The sequence below is a fragment of the Hydra vulgaris genome, chromosome 04 (assembly GCF_038396675.1).
Source record: "Hydra vulgaris chromosome 04, alternate assembly HydraT2T_AEP".
Taxonomy (NCBI): Eukaryota; Metazoa; Cnidaria; class Hydrozoa; order Anthoathecata; family Hydridae; genus Hydra; species Hydra vulgaris.
In genome coordinates, this window is record NC_088923.1 from 25,274,978 (window position 1) to 25,301,307 (window position 26,330).

General features: G+C 26.2%; 1 protein-coding gene across 1 annotated transcript; it reads right to left on the reverse strand.

Annotated features, from left to right (window-relative positions):
- Positions 1-511: 511 nt before the first annotated feature.
- Positions 512-25,991, reverse strand: LOC100199731 (LETM1 domain-containing protein 1). Its single transcript, XM_065795889.1, has 8 exons — positions 25,437-25,991; positions 20,161-20,243; positions 13,149-13,323; positions 9,633-9,737; positions 7,755-7,913; positions 7,363-7,459; positions 1,517-1,573; positions 512-711 (listed from the first exon to the last, which is right to left on the reverse strand). The coding sequence occupies exons 1-8, from the start codon at positions 25,902-25,904 to the stop codon at positions 551-553; spliced, it is 1,305 nt and encodes a 434-aa protein (XP_065651961.1). The 5' UTR covers positions 25,905-25,991; the 3' UTR covers positions 512-550.
- Positions 25,992-26,330: the final 339 nt, after the last annotated feature.

Consider the following 26,330-nt stretch of genomic DNA (forward strand, 5'->3'; position numbering starts at 1 on the left):
AAAATAAGTTAAACAAATAAAAAAAAGGATGTTTTTGTTTATATACATTAAGTGTTAATACAAGTTGCTAAAGAAAAAATTGTTTACTATATTTCTAGCAAAGATATTTAATACAAAAAATCTCAGCAACAACAACAACAACAACAACAACAAAATATCAACAACAATAAAACAGCAACAACATCAACAACATTATCAAAAACAACAACATCAAAATAACAATAATTTTGAGTTCTCATGACATCCCTGGCACTCCACTCAACTTGTAACTTCATGCATCACCCATGTTAAACACCCTTAAGATATTAATACACCTTTGTTAGACACCCTTGTCAATGCTCATGTTTTAAAGTATGTTTTAAAGGTTAAGATAAGGTTGTAAGAACAATTTAAAAAAATGGACAATTGAAAAAAAAAACTTTTAAGCTATAGTGGTGCCCACAGCCGGGGAGGTAAATGCAGTAAAAAAAAACCTGGCAATAACAAAAAAATGTCAATAACAACAAAAACAAAAAAAAGATTTTGTTTCTATTATAATAATAAAAATGTTTTACAAATTTTTATTTACATCAGTAATTACATTATCAAACTTGTGTTCAAGCTTATCTTCCTTAATTACAGCTGTCTCAAGCTTGTGTTTTTTCATTATAGCAGATTCAAAATTTGCTGCTTTAAATACAGCACAATGTGCCAGAAATGTCACATGGTCACCTAAAAAATTATTAAACAAAATATAGAATATAGGTTTTTATATCACAGGCTTAGTGCAAAAAGGTTGTAGCTGACAGTTTTCTGAATTGAAAAAAACAAGATTTGAAAGTTGAGATGTCTTGCATAAATCAATGAAAATCCAAAATTTTCAATTTCAAATTTTAAGCAAACCAATTCATCAGAAGATTAAATTTAAACAATAAAAAACCTAATCCTCCATGTGGCACACTGAGTATTTTGGGAATCATATTCAAGTGCTTCAAAGACTATATAAGATTAAACACTAATCTCAATTTTTGCCATTATGTCAGTTACAACGTTGATATAGTGTCAGTTACAACTTTGTTATTATGTCATTATGTTACAAAATATATATCGCGGGCTCTAAGCCCGCAATATATAAATAACTAAAAAAAATAATCAATATGTTTATATATATGTGCATATTTATGTGAGTACAAAACATTATTGATAACATCACACTAAAAAATTCATAGGCATGGAAATGCATCAAGTGAAAGTAGTATGGGAGGCAGTAGTAGGCTGCTTTTTTCACATAACAAGAAAGATTTATTTTAATACTGTTTTTTTTTTTCATAACTTTTTAAAATTGAATCTGGATTCAAAAACAATATTTATGACACTATTTTAGGTAAACTATTGTCGGTAGACCTCATTTGTTATTTTAATTTTTTGCAGTAATAGATATCATTCATACTACTTATCCCCCTCAGTCTAAACAAGTCACCAACTATGCAAATTTTATTGTGGTATGATCATTGAATAAACAAATAAGAAGACATACCAACACCAACAGTTTTTCGATCTATAAACTCCTTCATAATTCTCTTTGTCTTTATCTCTATATAAAAATATAAGAATTTTATAATAAAAATATTTTTCAGTTTACATTACCCATTTTATGCATGCAAATACTCATCATTTTTACCTTTTAAATAAAAAAGATTAAGTTTAAATCTTCAAAAATGTTAAAGAACTTCCTAACCCCATAGGGACAAAAGTACAAGTCCTGGGATATTGGAGTCTGTTGCTTTTGAACCCAAATACTGAAGTTTTTTTTTCTCTGTGAAAAGCTGAGTAAAATTCCCAAAAGATTTTTGGAGCTCAAAAATTGTTATAGTAAAAATCAAAATCAATAAGGAGTAATTCCATGTCAATTGACCCTGGCCATATCACCATATATCTGAGATTTTGCTGATTTTTTAAAGTTGAGAGAACTTAGTAAAATAAGAACTCTTTATAATTTAAGCCTCTGGCTCCAAGAAGATCCAGAAATATGACGATTTTACTTTTAGCAGATATAGGCCCCTCTTGTCCCCACAGAATTGAAAAATTTATTTAGAGGTTTCAAGTCAAGTAACTTTAGAAATATTCGACTTTTTTATTTAAAAACTTGTATCTGGCTATTTTCAGCGGTGACAAATCCAATAAAAGGATCAGAAATATAAAAAATTATTATTAAATACCTGTATTTATCTATTTAAATAAATTTAGGCTTTTTTTTATATACCTGTTTTTAATGCCTAAAAAAATCATGTGGCTTTGATAATATCAATAAAAAAAGTTTTTCACCTCATTCTATATTCATCGAGTTTTCAGCAAACATTAGGATTTTTATCTGCAAGTATATGGATTTCTATATATGGAGAACAGGGCACAGACTCCACTTTTTTTGTAGCAAAATATTGCAACTGATTTATCTCTACCTTCTAGACTAGCTAGAGCTCTGAAACTTTTGGAAATTAAGAAGCGCTGATAAACATGCATACTAACATTGTTTCCAAGGCCCAAGACACCAGAGAGGGGAAACTGGGTTAAATGCCTCAATTTTATTTAGCAGAATCTTGCAATAGATTTTTCACTATTTTCCAGACACACTGGAGCTCTGAAAATTTCAACATTTGTTTAGTTCTGATGAACATGTGTTAAAGGTGTTTCCAGGGCAGACTATTAGAGGGTCCACCTCTGTATATAAGAATCCCAAGTTACTTTCTCTGAAAAAAAAAATTTTCTTCCTGATTTTAACAAAATAAAAAAACTTTTTTTTTATTTTGTTAAAATCAGAAAGAAAAAATTTTTTTTCAGTTTATACTTGTTCTGTTTTATTTAATTATTTACAAAATAAAATACAAAAAAATTGTGTCAGTTGTTGCTACAGGTGCATCAATAATACCTAATGTGTAGGTAATTAAAAGCCAATGCTCATCTACTTTAGATGGCCAGAAAAGTTTGTTAAAACAGTTGTGCGGGTTTGTAAATGTTGCCATAACTTCTTTAACAGATGAAAAATTTTAACTCATCATAAAGAGATTATAATACAATAAATTTAACTTATCATACCAATCCAATAAAGTCTTAACTCACAGAATAAACTTACCAAATTTCAATGTATTAATGTTAGTTAGCTGATTAGTTTGAGAACTTTAAAAACCATTGAAAGAAAAAATGCTCGTTATATTAACATCTTCACTTGTTCATTTAAAGCAAATAGTATCTGTAGATTCTGGGTTAAATTGATGGTTGCTCCTAGTTCCAGGAAATGTTCTACTTTTTAAATCTTTTAATGATGGCAGATTAAAATTTCTTCTCTGGGATTTTCTCTATAACAATCAAATCTCTTTAAATCATTCTTTCTACAATAAATTAGTTTATGACAAGTATTATTTGACAGTTTTTTAAAACCACACAAAATCACTCTTACTGTAAAACTAACTCCTAAGTCGTATTTCAGAATAAATTAAAAATGAGAAACCAATAGTAATGAATATAATTAAAGCAACATGAACACCACGGTAATGGAAAACTAAAAAATGATTAATTTGTTTTATATTTTTTTGATTATAAAAGAAATTAATTTTTTGTTTTTATTGTTTAACTGTAATTGTTGTTTAGATGTTATAAATGTTAATGATGAAATTAATAGGTAATAGATTTCTATAATTGTGTAATGACAGGATATTTTTTTGTTACTGTTATAAGTTCTTATTTAATAATAACCTACTGTTATTAGTTCTTATTTAATAATAACTCGATGTTATTATTTTAGAATTAAATATCAGTTAAAATAGTGATTTAAAAGGTGACAATTTTCTTTTTTATTGATGTAATGTTATAGCAGGATGTTTTTTTTTAACTGTTAGATTAAATTTTAAGTTGGTTAATTAAACAACTTGCTGTTAATCTTTTAGCATTAAAAAGTATCAACTTTCTTTCAATTCAAAAAATTTAAAATTATAATGTAAAACTCTGTTAAACTTAATATTTTAGATTATTTATGTCTTTAATATGTATACTTGCAAACCAAAACTCTTATAAACATATGAACTTTCTTAAAATATTTTAAAAAAGATCATTATCTTTGTTTGTTAAAATCAAAAAAAATATTTTTTAAAAGTGGGGCATGGCCCCCAGCGCCCTGGCCTCATGCAACATCTGTTTGTCTGTCCTGGAAAACAATTTCAACACACCTTTATCAGGGCTACACAAATGCTGAAGTTTTCAGAGCTCCAGTTTGTTTAATAAGTGGTGAAAAAAACCAGGGAGAGGTGCATGACCCCTCCCCGGTGTCTTTAGCCCTGGAAACAACCAAAAAATTTCTGTAAAACCAATAAATGCAAATTTATCGGTATTACAGAAATGCCAAAAATTGCAAAGCTCCAGCTAGTCTGGAAGGTAGTGAAAATATTATAAATATTGCAATATTACAACAGAAAAGTGGGGACCATGAACGGTTATCTGTATATGGAAATCCATATACTTGCAGATCAAAACTTATATACTTTCTAAAAGATCAATAAATTTAGAATGAGATGTATAATTTTTTTGTTGATATCATTAAGGCCGCATGGGTTTCTTGTGCATTAAAATCAGGTATATAAAAAACTACCTAAAATTTTTTAAATTGACAAATACAATAATAATTTAACATTTCTAATCATTTTATTGGATTCCTCATTCCTGAAAATAGTCAGGTACAAATTTTTAAGTACAAATATAAAATATTTTTGAAGTTATGTGTCTTGAAACCTTTAAATAAACGTTGCAATTCTGAAGGGAACAAGAGGGGCCTGGCCAATATCTACTAAAAGTAAAATGGTCATATTTCTGGATCTTCTCGGAGCTAGAGACTTAAAATTTTTAAGAAATTTTATATTTTACTAAATATTAAAAACTGTATAAAAATCAGCAAAATCATAAGGAGATTATTTTAAAAATAATCTCAGATTTTGCTTTAAAAAAAAAAGTTTTTTAAGCTTATTTAAAAAAAAAAAATTAAAAAATTCAACAATAAATAAACATAAAAGCTCAGAAACCATAAGAAAGTTAATTAATAATTTAAAAACAATTAGTTAACACAAAGGTTGAAAGTCATAGCTAAGTAACCAAAAAACAAAACTTTTCAGTTATTTTGCTATGATTATTAACTCTTTTTAATTTTAATTAATTCCTGAGAATTAAAAACAACTAATTTAAATTTAAATTCATTTTGTGGAAACAAAATTAAAAAAATAAAAGTTAAAAAATTAAAAAAATTAAAAAAAAAAGTTAAAAAAATAAATAGCCAAAAAAATTACTAAGGTCAGTACAGAAGCTCATTAAACTTAATTTATAAAGCTGTAATAAGACAAAGAAACAATTAAATATCTACATATCACCTTATTTTTAATATGAAGATGTTTTGCATTTGTATCACAAAAAGGTTATTTATTTAAAAAAAAGTTATTTAAGTTTTTTAAACTTATTTAAAAGAAAAATTTTATAAATAAAAAAATTCAACAATAAATAAACATAAACCTATTGAGAAACCATGAAGAAAACATATATTAAATAAAATCTAGTTACACAAAAATAAAATCTAGTTAACCTAGTTGCCGATTACACCCACTGATTAGTACTGATAACAACATAGTTAATTAATAATGTAAAAACAATTAGATAAATAATTCTAATTCCTACAAATATTGGTAATTGAACTTTTGTGATCTTTTTTACACAAATATTTGTAACTTTTTACTTTAAAAGTAAAAAGCTACAAACTATACTTGTAACTATGTCAATGCTTTGGAGAGATTTCACTTGGACGAAAATATCAAATAATCAGATTAAATGACAAGTAGTATCTCAATAAGCAGAAGAACTTGATGTTACATTAAAGCAAACACACAAAGCATAAAAACCTAAACAAGGCAATAAAAAGGTTTGTTAAGTTTGAGAAAAATGTTCATAATAGAGAGAAATTTTTAAAATGTAATTGTAAGGATATTGGTGAAGATATACTTATATTATAAGTACAAAAAATTAATTTTTTTAATACTACAATATCTAAAACATAAAATGTAGTGTTTCATTTGTTGAAATTTAAAATTTGAAGTTTATGCATGTTTTGTGATATGCATTAGTGAACTTTTTTTGCATTCATTTTTAATTTTTAATTACTTTTAAGCATGATAACTTAATTACTTTCAAGCATGAGGATTTAATTACTTTCAAGTTTTATGATGTGTATGTGTATTAGTGAAAGTGGAACATTTTTTTGCTATCCATATACATTTCTTTCAAGCATGAGGAAAATTACAACTTTCTTCGTGTTAATATTCACACACAAAAAATTGTAATTTGGCAATCAAATCAGACAAGCATAAAAAATTTAGACTAGACTGCTGATAATGTTTACCAACTAAGACCAGAATCATGCAAAAAATGGTACTTTATGTATAAAAGTTTTCCATTAAACATAAAAGGTTTTATCTCTACACAGTTAAATAATTTTTTTCATACATATTAGCAAATGATTGTAGTTTTTACCATTTTTTTATAATAGCTATTTTTAAAAATAAATTTAAATTTAAAAATTTTCTCCATGGTAACACTCCAATACATTTTACTTAATTCATAACAGTTTGTCTTAACCAAACCAGAATCACAGTAATCCACCACTTGCAATACTTGTCAGAGTATTGCAAGCGGTGGATTACTGTGATTCTGGTTTGGTTAAGAAATTAATTATTAACATAGCCCCATTCAATTTTTGGCTAGTTCACTTAATCAAAAAAAATCGTGGTGGCTGAAAGCTTGATACTGTCAGAAAAACCATATAACCAGGGTAATTAAAAAAGTATACTTAAAGAAAAAAACATTAAAAAATTTTCTCGAAAGGATGCAACTTTGTATAGATAAACATTATTTTGAACTTTTAATAAAATTAAAAAATTTTTTTTTTGTTGCTTTGTGGACCTAAATTAAGATTTTGATGTCCATAGACTGAATTCAGGCTAAGTTTGAAGGGCAAAATACATCCACCGGCCAGAGCTTAATAACTTTGTTGGAAACAGTCAAAAATGTAGGGGTCAGGCATGTGCTTTACATATTGTGTGGATATTTTACTATTTTTCTTATAAATAAAAAGATTTTGCCTCACTAAAATATTTGTTAAAAAAATAAAAACAAAAAATGCTCCAAAAAATGCATAATTTAAAGTATTTAAAAATAACCCAGAATTTATGTCAAGTATTTCACATAATTAGGATTAGAATTGAATTAGATATTCAATATATAAATACATATTAAATTTCATATTGTTAATCCTAAAATAATAATTACTATTAATATAAATAACAACAAAATATTTACTTCCAACATTTGATGAGAGTTGAATCCAATCTGTCAGCCATAGACGCTGGGCATCAATGCATAAAGAAAGTTCATCCAGACCTCTAACATGAACTGCCTGTAAAAAAAATAACTTTACATAAAGTCTATAAACCCATAACTTTTCACTAACCATACTAAAATAAAAAAAATTATATGTACTACCTCTGAAAACTTCTGGTAAAAATGAAAAAAAAATTTTTAACTTTTTTTAATTAACTGCATGTAACCTTTGGGTCTTAAATTTCCTGCTAATTGCCTTAAAATTTTAAAATTTAAATATACTTATTGTTTTCCACTTAAATGAATAAATATATGTAAATAATAAATATTTTTTATTCAGCTAGAAAATTAACTTTAAATTTAACACTTACATGCTCAATACAACTCGGTGTAAGCTCATCAATACCATCTCGAAGTATTAATGTATCATCTTCATGCAAGTGAGAAATTCTTTTTCTTAATGAATTAACAAGATACCAACGAGGCAAAAACCAACCAGTAGGTATTAACCAACACTGACATAATTTCACCTATTCAACAAATATAAAAAAAAATGATATTTATTGAAATACTAATTATTTAATTAAAATTGACTTAAATTAAATAATTATATTAATCAAGTTAACTTAATTAGGAATAATTAAAATTTATACAATATTGATTTAAAGTTTATGTGAGAAACTATATTTAAACACCATTATTTGAATTTTGTTAAAAGTTGCACTGACATTATTTGTTCAGTAGTCATTTATTATTTACTTATTTACTTTAACTTTTATTTTAATTCGTAATATTTGTAAACAATTTGTATTACGAATGGTATATACTTTTAATATTGAATTTAATTTTGTAAATAAAAAAAATTATATAAAAAGATAAAAACATAATAAAATAAATAAATAAATAAAAAATTGATGTATGTAAATGGTTGTATCTGCAAATATTGTATGTATGATACTTTTGGAAGTTAACCATCCTTTGATCGTGGTTTAGCATTTTTGTCAGTGGAAACATAAACATAAACGCACCAACATTTGATAAATTCTTCTACACAATCTTTTGGACAACCTTAAAGTGCATTTGGATGTACTAATGCAATCATATTCTTATTATTTTCGTTTATTAATTAATTAACAATTAAGATTAGTGTAATTGTAAGATACATTTGAATAACAAGAATCAGTGATCGTATAGATGCGAGACGTATTTGTTTATCAAGAACATTATGATATTGTTTTCGCTTGAGTCATGCGGTTCAGAAGAATTGGTATTTTAATTCAAGCCAAAAAGACCATAACTAAAGAAAAGTTTAAAATTTGTGTTTATTTATTTTTGTTTTTTCTAAAATCTAAATTAAGTTCAAAGATCTTCAACAGCGGTTCTCGGTGACAAGACCTGTATGGTCTTCTTTAAGTATCTGCGTTCTTTATCTCTATTCTTTATTTATTTTTTTACGATTTCTTTGCATGTAATTTTTCTTATTAATATATTTGTAAATATTGTATTAAATATTGTATTAAATATTGTAATAAAGAACAAAAAAAAAAAAAAAAAAAATTAATAAATTTTGAGGAATGTAAGAAAATTGGCCAAATTTCTATTTTGAAAAAAAATCTATTTTGGAAAAATTGGAATTAGCTCCCTTTTAGAAAAACGCTCTTCAAACTTTTAAAATAAAAGAACAGTCTTATTGCTACAGCTTAAATATGGAGTAACTTTTCCACCATATAAAAACCTTGTTTAACATAATTATAACTTTTCCACCATATAACAACCTTGTTTAACATAATTATATCTTTTCCACCACTGACATATTTCTTAAAAAGTTGTCACTATTTATAACTAATCCATTGGGTAATTTTTTATACAAATCCACTGGGTATTTTTTAAACTCTATTACAACTCTGATATAAGGGCTATTAGAAAAGAAAAAAAAAATGTGTTTTTGAAAAAAAAACTTTCCCTGATAGTAACTGAAAGCATCAAATCTATTTCTTAAAAATAGGTAAAAAATATACTTATATCATTATGCAATTTTTCCACTCAATTATAAATTAATTTAAAAAAATAAATATTTTTGTACCTAAGTGTTTATTATTATTTTACTATACTATGTATTTATTACATTATTTATGTGTTTATTACATTATTTATGTGTTTACTATATTATTTATGTCTTTACTATATTATTTATGTGTTTAATGCATTATGAGAATTTTTTATTTCAAAAAATGTTAAAAATGTTATACCAAGTGATACCGTGTCATTTTGTTTAACGAGAGCTCTTCATGCTGAGAGAAAACACCATGAAACTGTAGCAGCTCTTTATTTTCAGGATGCTTACCATCTAAAACCTAATAAAGATAATAGAATAATAATGATAAAAATAAACCATTAAATAAAATGAATAAATTAAACAAAAAAACTGTTTATTTAACTTTTAGTCATTTGTTTGTTCCTCGTATTTATTTCAAATTTACATATCAATTCTTCTAATTACTTCAAAGAAATCAAAAATTGAATGCGCAAAAGAAAAAATAGACGAGAGGAGAAAAAACAAACAACTTTCAAATTAACAGAAAATTTATTTCAATCAAGTACTCAATGAAAAAAAAAAAGAATAAAAGCTTTCAAATTGACTAAATACACTTGGAAATACACTTGGAAATACACTTGGATAGGAGAAAACTTAACTTTCAAAAAGAAAAATTTATAAATATATTTCACCATTCTGATGAAAGAACTTAAAATTTAACTTGTATTGGTTTATTATAGTAAACACTTGCCAAATTTTTTTTTGTTTTTTTTGTTAATTCACCTCTCCAAGGCCCAGAAGGCCACTACAGACGAAGAGGCTACTAAATTGTGGTTATAACCCTCTCTCAACTCTTTAACTCCGAAACACGAACCTTGACAAACAAGGCCGCTGCGCGGAGAAACAAGTTGAGCACAGTACTACCAGGGACGTGGTGGGGATTGAACTCGGAACCTCTCGCTAATGAAGCGAGCGCTATTCCACTACACCACTACCACAAATGCAGTACACTTAGGTGAAAAAATATTAGGTATAATGTTGATTTAAAAATGACCTAATTTTCACAACATTTTTCAAACAAAAACAGCTAATTTTTATAACACAACTTACATCTTATAAATTGCTTGAGGAAAATTATGCTTCCTCAAGCAGATAGTTTATATAAAAAATAAAACTCTATTCCCTATAAAAATTTAACAGGAAAAACAACAGAAACATAGTTTCAACAACCCCTTATTCAAGAAATTACTAAACAAAGCAAATAGGATAGCAAATAGGATTCTGTAATTTATTAATTAAATATGGTACATATATACATACATACATACATACATACATACATACATACATACATACATACATACATACATACATACATACATACATACATACATACATACATACATACAAACATACATACAGTATGTCAAAAAATGAACATACATACAGTATGTCACCCATTGATTTTTCAATAAAAACAAAATTGATAAAGAGTAATAAATCAACTATAGGTAGAGAGTGTGTTTGAATAACTTAAAATTTTTTTTACATATTGTTGACTATGCAAATACAATGAAATGTCTATATTAAATTTAACATCATCCATTTTATTTTTTCAAAAGAAAGCTGATCAAAAACCATCTAGTTTGTTGCAATTAAAGACAATTCTTATTGAGGAGTGGGAAAAATTTGACACACAATGGCTTAAAAACTTAGTAAATTCAATGCCTATAAGATGTCTTGCAGTCATCAAGGCAAAAGCCGCACAAATAGACTATTAACTTTATATTAGCAAAATAATTATTTAAGGGGTGATACACTTTTTTGACTGACACTTTTTCTAATTTAGTGGATAATTTTTGTTTTAAGTATAAGAATATTAATTTCTTGTAATAAAAATGATTTTTGATATAAATTCAATATTTAAAAAAAAATTTGGGTCAAAAAAAATTTATATTTAAGCATATAAAAATTTGTTTTTATTGAAAAACCATCAGGGGGTGATAGACTTTTTTGACATACTGTACATATATACATACATATACATATATACATACAACACTATTCAATTTGACAGCAGGTGTGTTTGACTTTCATTGACAACAGCAGATTGTGTAAAGAAATTACATTATAATATATAGAAAATTATAATCTTAATATATATAAAGGGCAATGTGTGTGTGTTTGTTTGTTCTCTATAGAAATCCGAACCGCCGGACCGATCTCGATGAAATTTGGCATGGGGGTAGTCCTCGAGGAGGATAAGGTTCTTAGCTGGTTTTTGACCCCGCACCCGACCCCCGGGGTCAAGGGGCCCAAAAATGGGCCCCCCTGACCCCGGGGTCAGAGGGGACCATTTTTGTGTACAGATATCAGGCAAGCCAGTTTAAATATTGGCCCGGGCAACGCCGGGTAACTCCAGCTATCTTATCTTCTTATCTTATCTTAATCTTCTTAATATATATAAAGGGCAATGTGTGTTTGTGTGTGTGTTTGTTTGTTTGTTCTCTATAGAAATCCACCGATCTCGATGAAATTTGGCATGGGGGTAGTCCTCGAGGGGGAGAAGGTTCTTAGCTGGGTTTTGAACCCGATCCCCGGGGTCAAGGGGGCCCAAAAATGGGCCCCCTGACCCCGGGGTCAGGGGGGACCATTTTTTGGGCCCATCTTTGTGTACAGATATCAGGTAAGCCAGTTTAAATATTGGCCCGGGCAACGCCGGGTAACTCCAGCTAGTCTTTATATAATATATAGAAAATGGCATAAAATTTGGCATAGAAAATCATTTTATTTTTTTTGAGTGTTTATTTAAATATGTATGTCACTTTAAATATATTTAAAGTGGCATAAATATCAACTTAAATAGAGATTGGAATGCTTATTCTCAAACTAACAATATTGCTAACATACATATTTGTCTGGCTAAGGGTTAAAGGTGCAGGAAGCGCAATGCTAATGAGGAAACATCTTCTAATAGTTACTTAAGTAACACATATAAAACTCCATTTTTATACTATAACACCAGGGTACCTGGCAAATGGTTCCCATCATGTTAAGTATTTGGCAATGGATAACATGATTTTGAATACTATTTGGAAAAAATCAATAAAAAATTGAATTTAATAAATTATAGCCAGTATTTTAAACACCTTTGGTACCTGATACCTCCTAAAGCCATCATTAATGTAAAATACATATTTGACTATCATTCCTACTTGTATTAAAAGCAAGTGCTAAAAAGTTTTTACTTTTTTAAAAAGTAACAAATATTTGGCGGCCACGGACACTTAAAATGTAGATTGATAAAGAGTAATAAATCAACTATAGGTAGAGAGTGTGTTTGAATAACTTAAAATCTTTTTTACATATTGTTGACTATGCAAATACAATGAAATGTCTATATTAAATTTAACATCATCCATTTTATTTTTTCATAATTCAAAAGTAAAAAAAATTTAAAAGTCAAAGTTTCCTTTAAAACATTTTAAGCAGTGAAGAATAGTACTAAAAATATTTGTCTTAATGTTAATTAATGATAAATAATGTTAACTATGATTTGATTCTAATTAATGACATAAATATCTTTTTTAACAAAAAATAATCATTTGTTTTTTTGTGTAAAGAGTTCTATACAATAACAAAGAACTAAATTCTAAAATTTGATTACAAAAGTAAAAACTACAATCCAATAACTTATTATTAAAACTTGCAAACAATAATAAAACCTTACTTCTAAGCAGAACTGAAGTAGCTGCTTATTATTGATTTCTTTACTGATAACACCCACTTCTTTAATAAGTGGTATATAGTACTGACTTCTTTTCTCATATTCTTCAAGTAGAAATTCTTCTTTTTGATCTGGATGCCAAAACTGTTGCGATAAAAGCTGTCGCGGATAAAAGTATCTACATGATAAATAAAATCTTGATAAATAAAATTTATATTATAAATTAAAAAAAAAATAAAAAAATAAAAAATATCTTAATAAGTACATCTTATATTTTCAATTTTGGTTAAGTTTAAAAAGTTCAAAAAAACATAAGCAGATTAATTTTTATAACTTTATATTATATATTTTGTTTACATAATAATATTTTAATATTTGGTTCTTAAACTTTTGGTTCGAAACTCTTGACAAGAGAACAAGATGAAGGGAGCAAATTCCAAAGAACTGTTCAAATGCTAAAGGAAAAAAACTAGACAAATAAGAATTTTTGGAGCACTTAGGAACAGTCACAGTAAAAGGATGAGCCTTTATTGAATGACAAGTAACACAAGATTGAATTTTAGTAGATAACACAAAAGACTTCTGGAGTTATGAAATCCAAAGGAACTAATGGGCCTTGCAATGCTGTGACAGAATAATAGTGTTTGCTCCAGTGTATCCTATATATTTGGGCCTAATGTTGTTTTTACAACTATATTGTTTCACAAGTAAGCATAATAAACAAGTTTCTGGAAATTTACAACCAATATAAAGCTGTTTGTAATCAGAAAACACTTAAAATGAAACCAAATGCATCTCAAAAACAACAAGAAAGGTTCCTGATAATGACTAGTAAACTGTTTGACATCAGTTCAGAACAGTTTGAGTACTCCATGTGTCAGGATACTTCGATGCTAAGAGACAGTAATATAATAAAAGAAGTTTTGATTGCAAAGTTTTAAAATTTATTATTTTAAAACTTTGTAAAGAAACTATTATTGAAAACAGTTTTGAAACTTAAAAATTGATAATCTTGAATCCTAATAAAACTTTTTTGTCATTTTTTTTCCTGGACTTTACATCTATCTTCTATATTATATACTTTATTAATACAACACTGGATATAATTAGTTAATTGTTGCCAATCAACACTGATCTGCTGATATGAATAATATCGATAAAAAGAGAACCAATTTTTTTCCAGACGATAAAATTTAATTTTTGTATTTTTCACTTAAATATTGTAACCATAATACTTTATGCATTACACCTTTTGAGTTTGTGCAATACTTTACAGAGCCATATTGTTATAAAGACTGAAAATCCACAAAAAACGCTGATTTAAAAAAAATTATTGTTTAAGAATAATCTTTTAATAAAATGTAAAATTTTATGTTTTACTGGTAACTCTCAATAAATCTTTTTATTTTCTTCCTACAGTTGTTTTAACATATTATTTTGAATTGCCTAAACAATTGATAGATTTTTGCCAATCTGCTAAGAAAAAAGTTTTTTTTTTTAAAGCAAAAAAGTTTTTTTTTCTTAGCTAGTGTTAAAAAAATATTGTTTGTTTTGGGTGGTTCAAAACAATATGAAAAAAATATTTTTTTAAAAAAAAGTTTTTCTTTTCTCTTTGCGGATGATTCAGATATTAATTTCTTATTAAATGAAATAATTGTCTGGTGTATTTTGTCTGCCATTATTATTTGATTATAAATTATTTATACTTTCTATTAAAACAACTTTAATACTAAAATCAAAAACTAAATCATTTTGACATTTAATTTTTAATTTTCAAACTTTTGAGACAATTTAAACAAAAGTAAATAATTATTTTGCATAAATTCATATGATCATTATATCAAATTTTTTTGACTTTAAAAGAAATTTTAATTATTATTTCAAATTCAATATATTCAAAAAAAATTCAATTCACTCATAAAAATTCATAAAGGTTTAAATATTTTTTCAGACTTTTAAGTCAGAAAAACAAAATTCTCAAATAACGTTTATTTTCTCAATCAAAAATAATTTCTATTTTTTATCACTCTGTATTTTTGCTTATCAAATAATACTAGCTGAGATCGGACCTCTAAAAATACAGGTTTTTGTAAGTCTATTGCAAACCAAACTTTTTTATACTTTTTCCTTACATATCCTAGCTTTCTGAATCCGTAAAATATGGGTCTTTACTAGGGGTGTACTGGATTGGAAATTTCAGTCGGAACCAGATTTGCCGAAATTTTTGAAAAATTCTGGACGAAACGAGATTTATATTTATGTAGTTTTTTACCTTCAAGATTGAAAGTGAAAGTCTGCACCTCAGCATCGTGGCTACATAATATATATTTATAACCTTTAATATATATATATATATATATATATATATATATATATATATATATATATATATATATATATATATATATATATATATTTATACATATATATATATATATATATATATATATTTATACATATATATGAAATATTTACTGTATTATGCATCCTATACTTTTTAACTATTTAAAAGTAAAGAAACATTAAAAAAGAGACTATTGACAGAAGCAGGTAACATAAGTTATAAAATAAGTTTATTTTATAACTTATGTTACCCTAACTAAAGCGATAAAATAAGTTTATTTTATCACTTGTTGTGCTTTCGTGTGGTAGAGATTTGCTTAAAGTGGTGACTTTTCAATATAAACATATAGAATATTTATTGGCTTTAGTAGATACATTGACTGTCTAATAGCCTGCTGCAACAAAGGAGTGCTATACATCCATTATGATATAACCTTCTGTTACAAGGGAGTGTTGACACATCAACTATCATATAGCCTGCTTCTACAAGAAAGTGTTGCTACACTGACTTAGACCTTGGGCAGCAATTTTTTTTCTTTTATTATTTCAATTAAAATTTCTTATGTTTAAAAACTCTTCACTAACAAAACACGAATAAAATTACTTTAGAGCGTTAAACTTTAGCTTTACCCAAAGAGATGTAATAGCTGGAAGAAGAACAAAGTTAAATTACGTCATTTCTCAAGGAACGGTCCTAGTTGTAACGTAATTTTCTATTAAACATTTCTGTGTAATTATCATAAATTAGAATTAACCAATTACATTCCACTTTTAACAAAAATTATCCAATGATATTGTTTCAAAACGTTATAAGCAATTGAAGCATTGCAAATAAAAGACAGAAGTTTAAAAAATTCATAAACAATATTTAGAGCTAGTTTATTGTTATTTTTTTATGTTGTGAGTAATTACCTGAGCACATTAACAACATAAGTATCTCAATCATGACATATACGCAACTAATTTTTTCTCCCAGTGTTTTGATGTTTTTAGAACTTTTTAAAAAAAAATCTTTTTGTTTGTTTAAGTGTAAAATATCATTACATATGTTTGTATATAATTTCCATAAAACTTCAAAAGTATTTTGTATTTTAAAATAATCCAAAAAAATTTAAAAAAAAAAAATCGCCAGTGGTAGACTTGAACCACAGCTTTCTTGTTCAGAAGCTCGGTGTGCTATCCGCTTGGCCACGCTAGCACGTTGTTGAACGAAATTTTTAAAATTATATAATGTTTTTTTTAACGGAAATAAATGTTATAGATCAAAATTAAAGAGAGCTTGATGCAATCCAATTTTCTAGTGAAAATCAAACTGTAAAACTTGATAAATGTTTCAGTATGTTTTAACATTACTTAATTTGAAGTTTATGTATGTTAGAAGTGTTTTTGATTATTATATTATTTTATATTATTATTATCATATTATTATTATTATATTATTATTATTATCTTATTATTATATTATTATTATTATTATTATATTATTATTATTATATATTCATCATTCATTCTGGAAATAATGACAAATGGTGCTGGAAATAATCACCAATCAACAATCAATGATTGTCTACTTTTAAAAAAATAATGTTTTTATCTCCCAATATCAATTCTGGTCGATCAAACGTGATTGGCAAGTATTGCAAACGGTAAGTTGAAATTATTAAGAATCAAACCGATGGTATTTTATTAATTTACCAACCGATGGCATTTTAATATTTTTATAATGCATTATGATAATAATTAAATAAATGAACTAAACTTTATGCATTACTTAGAATTTTTTTTGAGAAATTTTTTATTTTGACTTTACAGGCAAACTTGTTTATTCTTAACATGATGTTTAAAAGCTATAATTTAAAAGCTGAATGTACTTACTTTTATTACCATAATGTTGTTTTTAGAATAATTTATTTTGTGTTGTTTTATTGTTATACTTAAAAGTAACCTATTTAAGCATTGTTATCTATGTGTTCAAGTATAGCCTTCTATATTTCTATATGATTGTTGTTTAGACATCTAAATTACTAATAAATTAATAAAGAATTCTACATAAACTGCTTATCTTAGTATTATTTTCTTTTTAAAATTGAAATGAAAAGCGTTCCTCCAAAATTGCATTTTTTTAAAGTTTTCTTTTCATTGTAAAAAAAACTAAAAAATGTATATTTTTTTAACTGATTTTTTCTAATATCTTTTAAAATAATGGTTTGACTCTGATTTGGGTTTCAGTATTTGTTTACTAGTACTGATTCCATGAAAAAATTTACACGATTTAAAGTTGTATGGTCCTATATTTTCAAAATTTTAATAACTAGTTAATTCATCGGTATCGGCAATGGTATCGGCCTATTCCCATCTAACGGCATCAGCTACCAATGTGCTATCGGTACATCAGTAATAAGCACTATACAAAGAGGCAACCTTAACGGATGCATACTTTGCAATAGATAGTACATCGATTTCTATGTGAGGTCAGTAATGTTGCCAAGAGGATTGAAATCTGTGTTGATTGTCAGAGAGTAAGTTGTTGATACTAGAAGAGATATTAGAAGTTTGTTAATCAAATATTCAAAGAGTTAGCTAATTAATTGTAAGAATATTAGGCAACAGAGAGGTCTAAGCAATCTGCAGTTTTTTTTAAACCACAAATGTCATTTTTTAAAACCCCAAATGTCATTTTTTTAAACCACAAATGTCATTTTTTAGTTCAGAAAACAAGAGTCAGTTAAGCACTTGTTAAACAGTTTTGAGAGTATTGAAAAAAGTTGTAGAATTTTCTGCAACAGAAATATTGAACAACTTTAGCAACAGGAACACGATTTTCTGTTGCTAAGTAACAGTGATTTGAATGTCTAACTTTGGTCTTTAAATAAACCTAATTTTAAAGTTACGAAGTTGGAGACCTTTTTAGGAGAACCTAACTTTTATAATATTGATGTAATAATATAATATCAAATGTTAAAAAGATTGATCAGACAAGATCAAAAAAAATTTTTTTTTTAAATATACACTTTCTAAAAGTTAATAAACTTATTAAAGTTCTAAACTTATTATTTGATTTTTATTAATTGATGATATCATTGTTATTTACATTTATATATCATTATTATATATCATTATTTTACTATAGTTTGTGCTATAGATTTTTAGACATTTAAGATAATTAAATAATAACACCTGGTAATTAAAGAAACATGACTCCAAGTTTCATGCCTTAGGCAATTATCAGATGTTACAAAAAATCTTAATAACAAAAATTTAACCACAAAAAAATACTATGTAGTGTTCGCTTTGATGACATTGAAGTTGTTAATAAAAAATTTATTGCATAATTTTCAAAAAGTTGCATAACTTTCCTCCAGGTTTAAACAGGTGGGTTCTATCAATAATATCTCCATGTTATAATAGGATTTGTATATTCCTTTTTTTAATTTCCCATATAAATTTGGGAAGTTCTGTTGAATTCCCTTAACTTTTGTATCGGAATGAGATTTTGTGTTTGTACCAATTTGTACCAATGGTCTTTAAAAGTATTCTCTTAGTCCAATATAATCTGATATCTTGTGGTGAAGACTTTTACATTACAGCTCTATACTATGGTTTTTTGGAGATATTTTTTTTTTAAAGAGCATTATGAAGTTTGTCAGCTGTTGCATGGGTGGTTGGTTGGGGTGTTAGTACTAGATAAAAAATTTTTATCTTAAGCAGTGACGTCATTTTTGATGCTAAGAAAACAGTTGTAGTTTACTTTTAAATTGTTTTTGTTAAAAATTTTATAAAATTTACGCGATTTTGGAAAATGCTTTTTAACCAAGTCTTAAGAAAATTCTTGCGCCGTTTGTTCTTAGGTTAGGTGCAAAAGGAGGGTTAAACCATGTTACGTGATCTAGATTTTGATTTTGTTGCGATTTGGATTATAATAGAAAGTTTCTTTATAACCATTAGATGCCAAAGCATTATTATAAAAAGATGCGGCTTGGTCAAAAATGTCTTTGTTGCATGAAATATTGCTACCCTCCTAATATTATCAAATCCATACCATGGTTGGTATGGATTTGATAATATTAGGAGGGTAGTTAAAATTAACCCTATTATACAGAGGGTGGCTACCTGTAATTATCTGTAGATTTTGTCAATATCACAAAGTGTTGATTGGTCAATCCATCCAAATTGGAAACAGGAAAAATTTAATTTAAAAATTTAACAAATTTTAAAAATTTGAAAAAAAGAATTTTGAAAATTTAGAAATTATTCTAAAATTTAGAAAAATTTCTAAATTTTAAAAATTTAGAAACTTATTTTGAAAACATCAATAATATAGTGAGAAAAGCCATATTTGCAAACCAGTGGCATAATACAGACGAGGCGATAAAATGGTCCAATAATAATCATGAAAAAAAAAAGGTATTTTTATTCAGTTTAACATGTTACTAAATATTTTTCTAGGATTCTCAAGATGTTTTTCTTTTACAAAGCATACTTTGTCAAAAAAAAAACAATTAATAAAGACCATGACTTCCAATATACAAAAACTCAAAATCAAATTGGTTCACATGTGTTTATAATTTTAGTTAAGATGTGGAAGGCTTTAAGTAGATGTTTTCATTTTTTAAAATTGTCTTATATAATTGTTAAAATTAAAGAAAATTAAATTAATGTAAATTTCACTTACGCAATAATGGGTGCTGCATAGCCTAAGAAAGGTACCATAAAAAGCATAGCAACTGGAAATGTCTTAGCAACATCTTTTCTTGTCTAAAAATAATAAAAACAGTAGTACATTTTCTTAAAAATTATTTTTAGCAAAAATTTTAATCTGTATAAAATAATTATATATATAACTATATTTTATACAGATTAAAATTTTGAAATTAAAATTAAAAAATATCTATATACATAAGAATATAATCATAATATGATAAATTTAATATTTATTAAATATTATAAATATATTCAAACATTATTAACATTTAATGTATACGAAAATATATGCTTATATATTAAACTTTTCATTACTTATTTAAATAAACTTCAAAAAAAAAACCTAATTTTACATAACAAAAATTAATTAATATTTGTTTAAAGTATTGTTCATTCTTCTGTTTTAACATATCATATTTGTCAACTTTTACATTTTCTTTTTAAATTGTGTTTTTGTTTTTTTTTTACATCCAAAAAAATGTTTGAAAAGACCCCCTGGTCCCCATGGTATCTTCAGTATCTTTACTTTGTTTTCTTCAAAACAAAGCATTTTTTTGAAGAAAACAAAGTATTGTTTTGAAGAAAACAAAGTATTGTTACCAAATTTATAATTTAACAAAATCAGTGTCTATGAAAAGTAGGTCAAGACATTTTATTAAGTTGCCTGAATTCAATAGTTTAAAAAATTCTTTTATTAATTTCAGTTCTTTGTATCTTTATGGTTTTTTATTTAACAAATTAAATAAAAATTTGAAAATTTTCAATTTTGCACATAAAAAAAAAAAAGAAAACTTTATTTATTGGATTACATTACTAAATTGATATTATCTTGTGTGAAGTTACAAGTAGATATTTCTTAAGGCAGATTTCCAGAGAGCAAATTATTTCGCATGAAGCAAATTTCTTCAACACAACAATTTCTGAGCATGCGCAAAAACATTTTTTTGATTCGCAAAATAGCTGGACTGACTTCAACTTTTTTTGTACTGTATTTATTTGCTTGAAGAAAGAGCCGATTAAAACCTTTGAAATATGAAAATTCAGTAATTTTGCAAATTTAGGCGTTGAATAACAACACATCGTATATACAATGGCTGACAACAGTGATACATTTGTGCAGTGTTTTAAAAATAGAAATATAAACAATGTAGATTTTTTAGCAGCTTTATTAAATGCTTTTTAATATCAAGCTTCAATCACGGATAAAGAAGTTGTTAACAAACAAGTTGAAAATGAAGGAACTGAAAACGATACTTTTCAGCCAACTGAATTCAAACAAGATACTTGTCTCGAACAAAATGTAAACTTTTTGATCATTTTTGCATGAAAAAAGTGAAAACAAACCAATGGAATCTAATGTAAATATTGTTCCAGATAATGTTTTCCCCTCATCATTTCAATCACAAAGCAGTTTTCACCATTAAGTCCAAGTGCTAGTAGTTGTAGCAGCAACTTCACTTTAACTGAATATCAAAAACCAATACCAAATCATCCAAAAAAAGATGAAATGGACCACTAATCAGAATGAAGAATCATTGTCAAAGTTGTCACAATCATTAGTGTAACAAAATGTTAAAGTCAATGGAAGATGTTGAAGATAAAACTACCCAATTTTGTAGAAGCTTTATTCCAATCATGAAACAACTCCCAATATATATAAATATATATATATAAATATATATATATATATATAAATATATATATATATATATATTTATATATATATATATATATATATATATATATATATATATATATATATATATATATATATATATATATATATATATATATATATATATATATGGAATATGAGACGGACAAATGATGGCAACAGAAGATAATATTATGACTATAATACGCAACGGTTCAGTTAAGCAAAGCAACTCAACTTTAAAAAAGCCATTGATTGTATGTATGAGAGACAATAAAACAACTAAATAGAGTTTTGGATTACGCATTGTTCAATGGGGAATGAATACTACTAATCACAATGCTATTAAAATGGATCCATATAGTGCTGTGTTTGGTCAGAAACCTAGAATAATATTATCTTCATTAATTCCTGTAGAAACTTTTAATGAAAATTAACAATGGAGTTTGTGAAAAAGCTAAAAAAAATTTTTTGGAAGGGGGAGAACAAACTAATAAATCTGGACAAAATCACAACGTGTCAGTATTTAATGTTAGAAGTAAAGATGCTGTTTTACAAGAGAAAATGACTTGTAAAAAAAATATATTGCAAGATCATGACATACCAGTATTTGTTACTAGTATAAATAACAAACTAACAGTATTAAATACAATTAATCAAGATTTGAAAAGCCTTGGAAGTGAGATAAATAGTACACGTAGTATTAGTAACAATGTTGTAGTTTATTCTGATAATGCAGATCTTGAGAGCAACTCAATGCCAAGTACTACTGCTTCTATCCACCCAGCAAATAAAAATAGAGAATTAGCTACTCATAATTTGCGTATTCAGGCAAAAAAAATGATTTAAAGATCAAATAAACAGTTAAATCTTCTGAAAACAGGTGAAAATATGCTTATTGGCATTAGCTAGTTTGATTGTGGACGTGGAGATTTAGCTGCTTTAATAGGGGCGATAATTGAAGAAAGAGGTGGAAAATACAAAGTTGGTACAAAACATCAGGTCTTGTTACGAGATTTCGCTGCGTAACGAAAACGCGTAGTGCATTTCTAAGTAACTTAACTCAGCAAATATATTTTTTATTGTTAGAAGTTATATTGCGTCACTAGCGTCTTTTCAAGTACCGCATTGTAATTAAAGTTATTTTATTAACGCGTTAAAATTCATAGAGTTTTTTTTTCTCACTATAACAAAAGTTACAAATAAAATCTATGTTCCTATTTGAAAAATCATTTTCATTATTTTTTTCAAATTTGAACTAAATTTTATTTGGAAAAAAATATTTTTTTCATTAAATGTAAAATAATATTCATTTATTTTCTTATAATTTTACAGTTGGTTTTTGGTTATTTTATTAACTGTTAATTAATTTTTTCTTATTTATTTTGTGAACTCTTTTTAGTAATGTTTTTAATCAATAAAGAGCTTTGTTTTGTTATTTATCAGTTACGATAACATATTCGTGAACATAATTTTCTTTCATAAATTAAACGAACATCATTAAAACTTTACGTTATTGAATTAACAATATACAAAATATTGATAAAATATCAAAATAATTTGTGCATTTTTTAAACTAGTATGACAAAAAATAATTTTTATATTTAAAAGAAATTTATATATTTAATTCCTTAAGATAAAACTTAAAACACTTTGTTTTTTTAACTAATTATTAACAACAACAAAAAAATTATTTAACAAACTGTTTCTTTAACAAAAAATCTATTAGTTTACAATTGCGGTTAAATGCTTTTACTTACGACTTTATTTCTTCTGAATAAACGTCATGTAAACGACATTAAAAGATAATTTAAATATTCCAAAAGATATTAGTTTTTGCGTAGCCCAAAACTGCTGAACGCATAGACGATTCGCCTTTTCGCAAGCAAAATGCGAGCTGCGTAACGCTTCTTAACAAGGCCTGAAACATGGAATTTTATACTCTTTTTTGGAATGTAATAGTATTTAATCTACCAAATATTATAAGTTAACTGTCGTAGATGTTCTCAAAGAAGAAAAGACTTTGCAAGAGTTAGTTAGATTAGATTCAGTTGGTATTTGTCAAGGTTTTAAAAAATGAATATGTCTAAGTGGCTGCATCAACAAACAATGTAAATGTTTAAATTTACATCCTTTGTTGATGCAGCAAATTATCATCAGGAAATTCCATATTTTTAAAAGTTCTTTTGCAATTGATTTCCATTCTTGACTTTTTTCTTTTTTCCTTTTTTTTGATGAACCAGTATAAGTTCTTTCAATGACGACCATATAGCAGCACATATTTCATTAATAATTTTACTGATAGTAGAAGCATTAATTCTGTAACTTGCAGCAATAGTACACTGAGCATCTCCTGTTACAAGGAATCTAAATGTTACAGCCAACCTCTCACTTTGACTAACAGGATCTCTCATAACAGTTTTTTGTTTCACAATGGTAGGAACTACATGGAGACATAGCAAAGTACTTTAAAAAAATTCTTGGTCTTGCAAATATAAACCTTGTACTAATAAATAAAACTCTCCTTTCTGTAGTCATTCAGCATAAATTTTACATACCCAAAATCGTTTTTTATTTTTTCCTTTTTCTCGTTTCATTTGCAACATCTTTTAAAAAAACTATTCTGCTTTGAACCAACAACAACTTTTTCCTAATCAATATGTTTTTCAAAAAGCGCACCAACAGTTTTGCTGGTGGAAGTTTAAAATTTTGACTCAACAAATTATTGACGAAACGATTTGCTTGGCACAAATTAATTTGCTCTGTGGAAATCCACCTTTATAATCCTGCGTTAATCTTATTTATCTAACCAATGAATAAAATCCAATAAATAAAAATTTATAAATTCTAAAAACCTTATAAATTTTATAATTAAAAAATTTTTTTCAACAAAAATAAATTTACGCCTTATTTAAATGTATATGTACAAAAATTATAACTAATAATTTAAAAAAATTTTTAAAAAACAATCTCTGTTTGCAATTTATAACTTGCGCACACAAAAAAGAGAGCATTATTGGCATGTGCAATTGTATAAAATGCTTTCTTTTTGATTATTTGTGTCACTATTTGGCACCCTTGAAAAACATGCCTGTGATAGAAAATGAGTGGAGATATCTGAAACTTTTGTACCTATATCATTAGAAATAATGGCGGGGCCGTGGCGCAGTGGTTAGAGCGCTTGCTTTATAAGCAAGAGATATAGGTTTGAAACGAGTCTTGGACATATTTTCGCATCACGGTAAGGAAGGAGGCGTGAACTTTCTGGTTAAATGCACATCCGCGGTGCTCTGTGACAAGACCGTTAGGTCTTCTTGGGGCACCTAAATAACAGTATAAAAATAAATAAATAAATAAACTTTAACTATTATACTTACATGTTTTTTATTGCAAAAAATTCACACTTTTCGAAAAAAAAATTTACAACCTATTTTGTGGTCTTTATTCTCATAAAGCTTATGTTTTTTTCTCAATATTTGAAAAGTACTTGATGATAACTAAACGGCTATTTATAAATATTGGTAATAGAAACTTATTGGACTGCAATGACATAAACAACACTATTTATTTTATTATTTCAAATAAATACTTACTTGCCTCATGTGTAAAAGCTCATCTCGTGAAATAGCAGATAAATTTTCTTGATACTTGTGAAGTCCTAGTTTGCGACGAATTTGTAAAGCTATTTTAACATCAGTTAGTAAAGCTGAACAACCAAGTCCAAATGATTTCACAATACTTTTAAACTTTTGATATCTAGAAATGTTTTTTATTTCTGTATCACTTTTCGTTGTGTCTTTTTCTTTGTACTGTCCTTCATTTTCAACAAAATTTGCATGCCCAGTATATAAAAATCTATTCTGATTGAATTTCCGATCAAATGATAGATATCTGCTTTGATATTTCAAATGAGATGGAGGAAATTGAAAATAAATGTGGTGAAAACATTGATCACTAATACATCTTATTTTATTTATTTTAAAATAATTTTTTCCTTGTAAAAACTTAGAGTAATGTAGTAAAGAAACTCGAGCATCCCTGAAAAAAGAACAAGAAGCCATTGTCCTTACATTCTAACTATTTTATTTTTTAAAAACTACTTTTAGTGTTTCTAGCTTCTAAAAAACAAATTCTTAATATGTAAGAGATAAACTGAATTTTACACCAAAATATGATATAAGTCAGTTTTAAAACAAATATAAAAACTACAATTTACCACTCAAATGAAACTGTATAAATCTAATACAATAAAAATCAAATAAAATTATCAAAAAAATAAAAAATAAAAAACTTTTATATTTTATTCTTTAACAATTTAATTTATATATTATATAATATTTACTAATTATATAATTATTTATATATAATTATTATATTATAAATTTAAAAATCATTTAAAATTATTTTAAAAAAATATACTACATTTTTTAATATTTTTTATATATGCATCCAATTATCATGTTCAAAATTGAAAATTAATATGATAA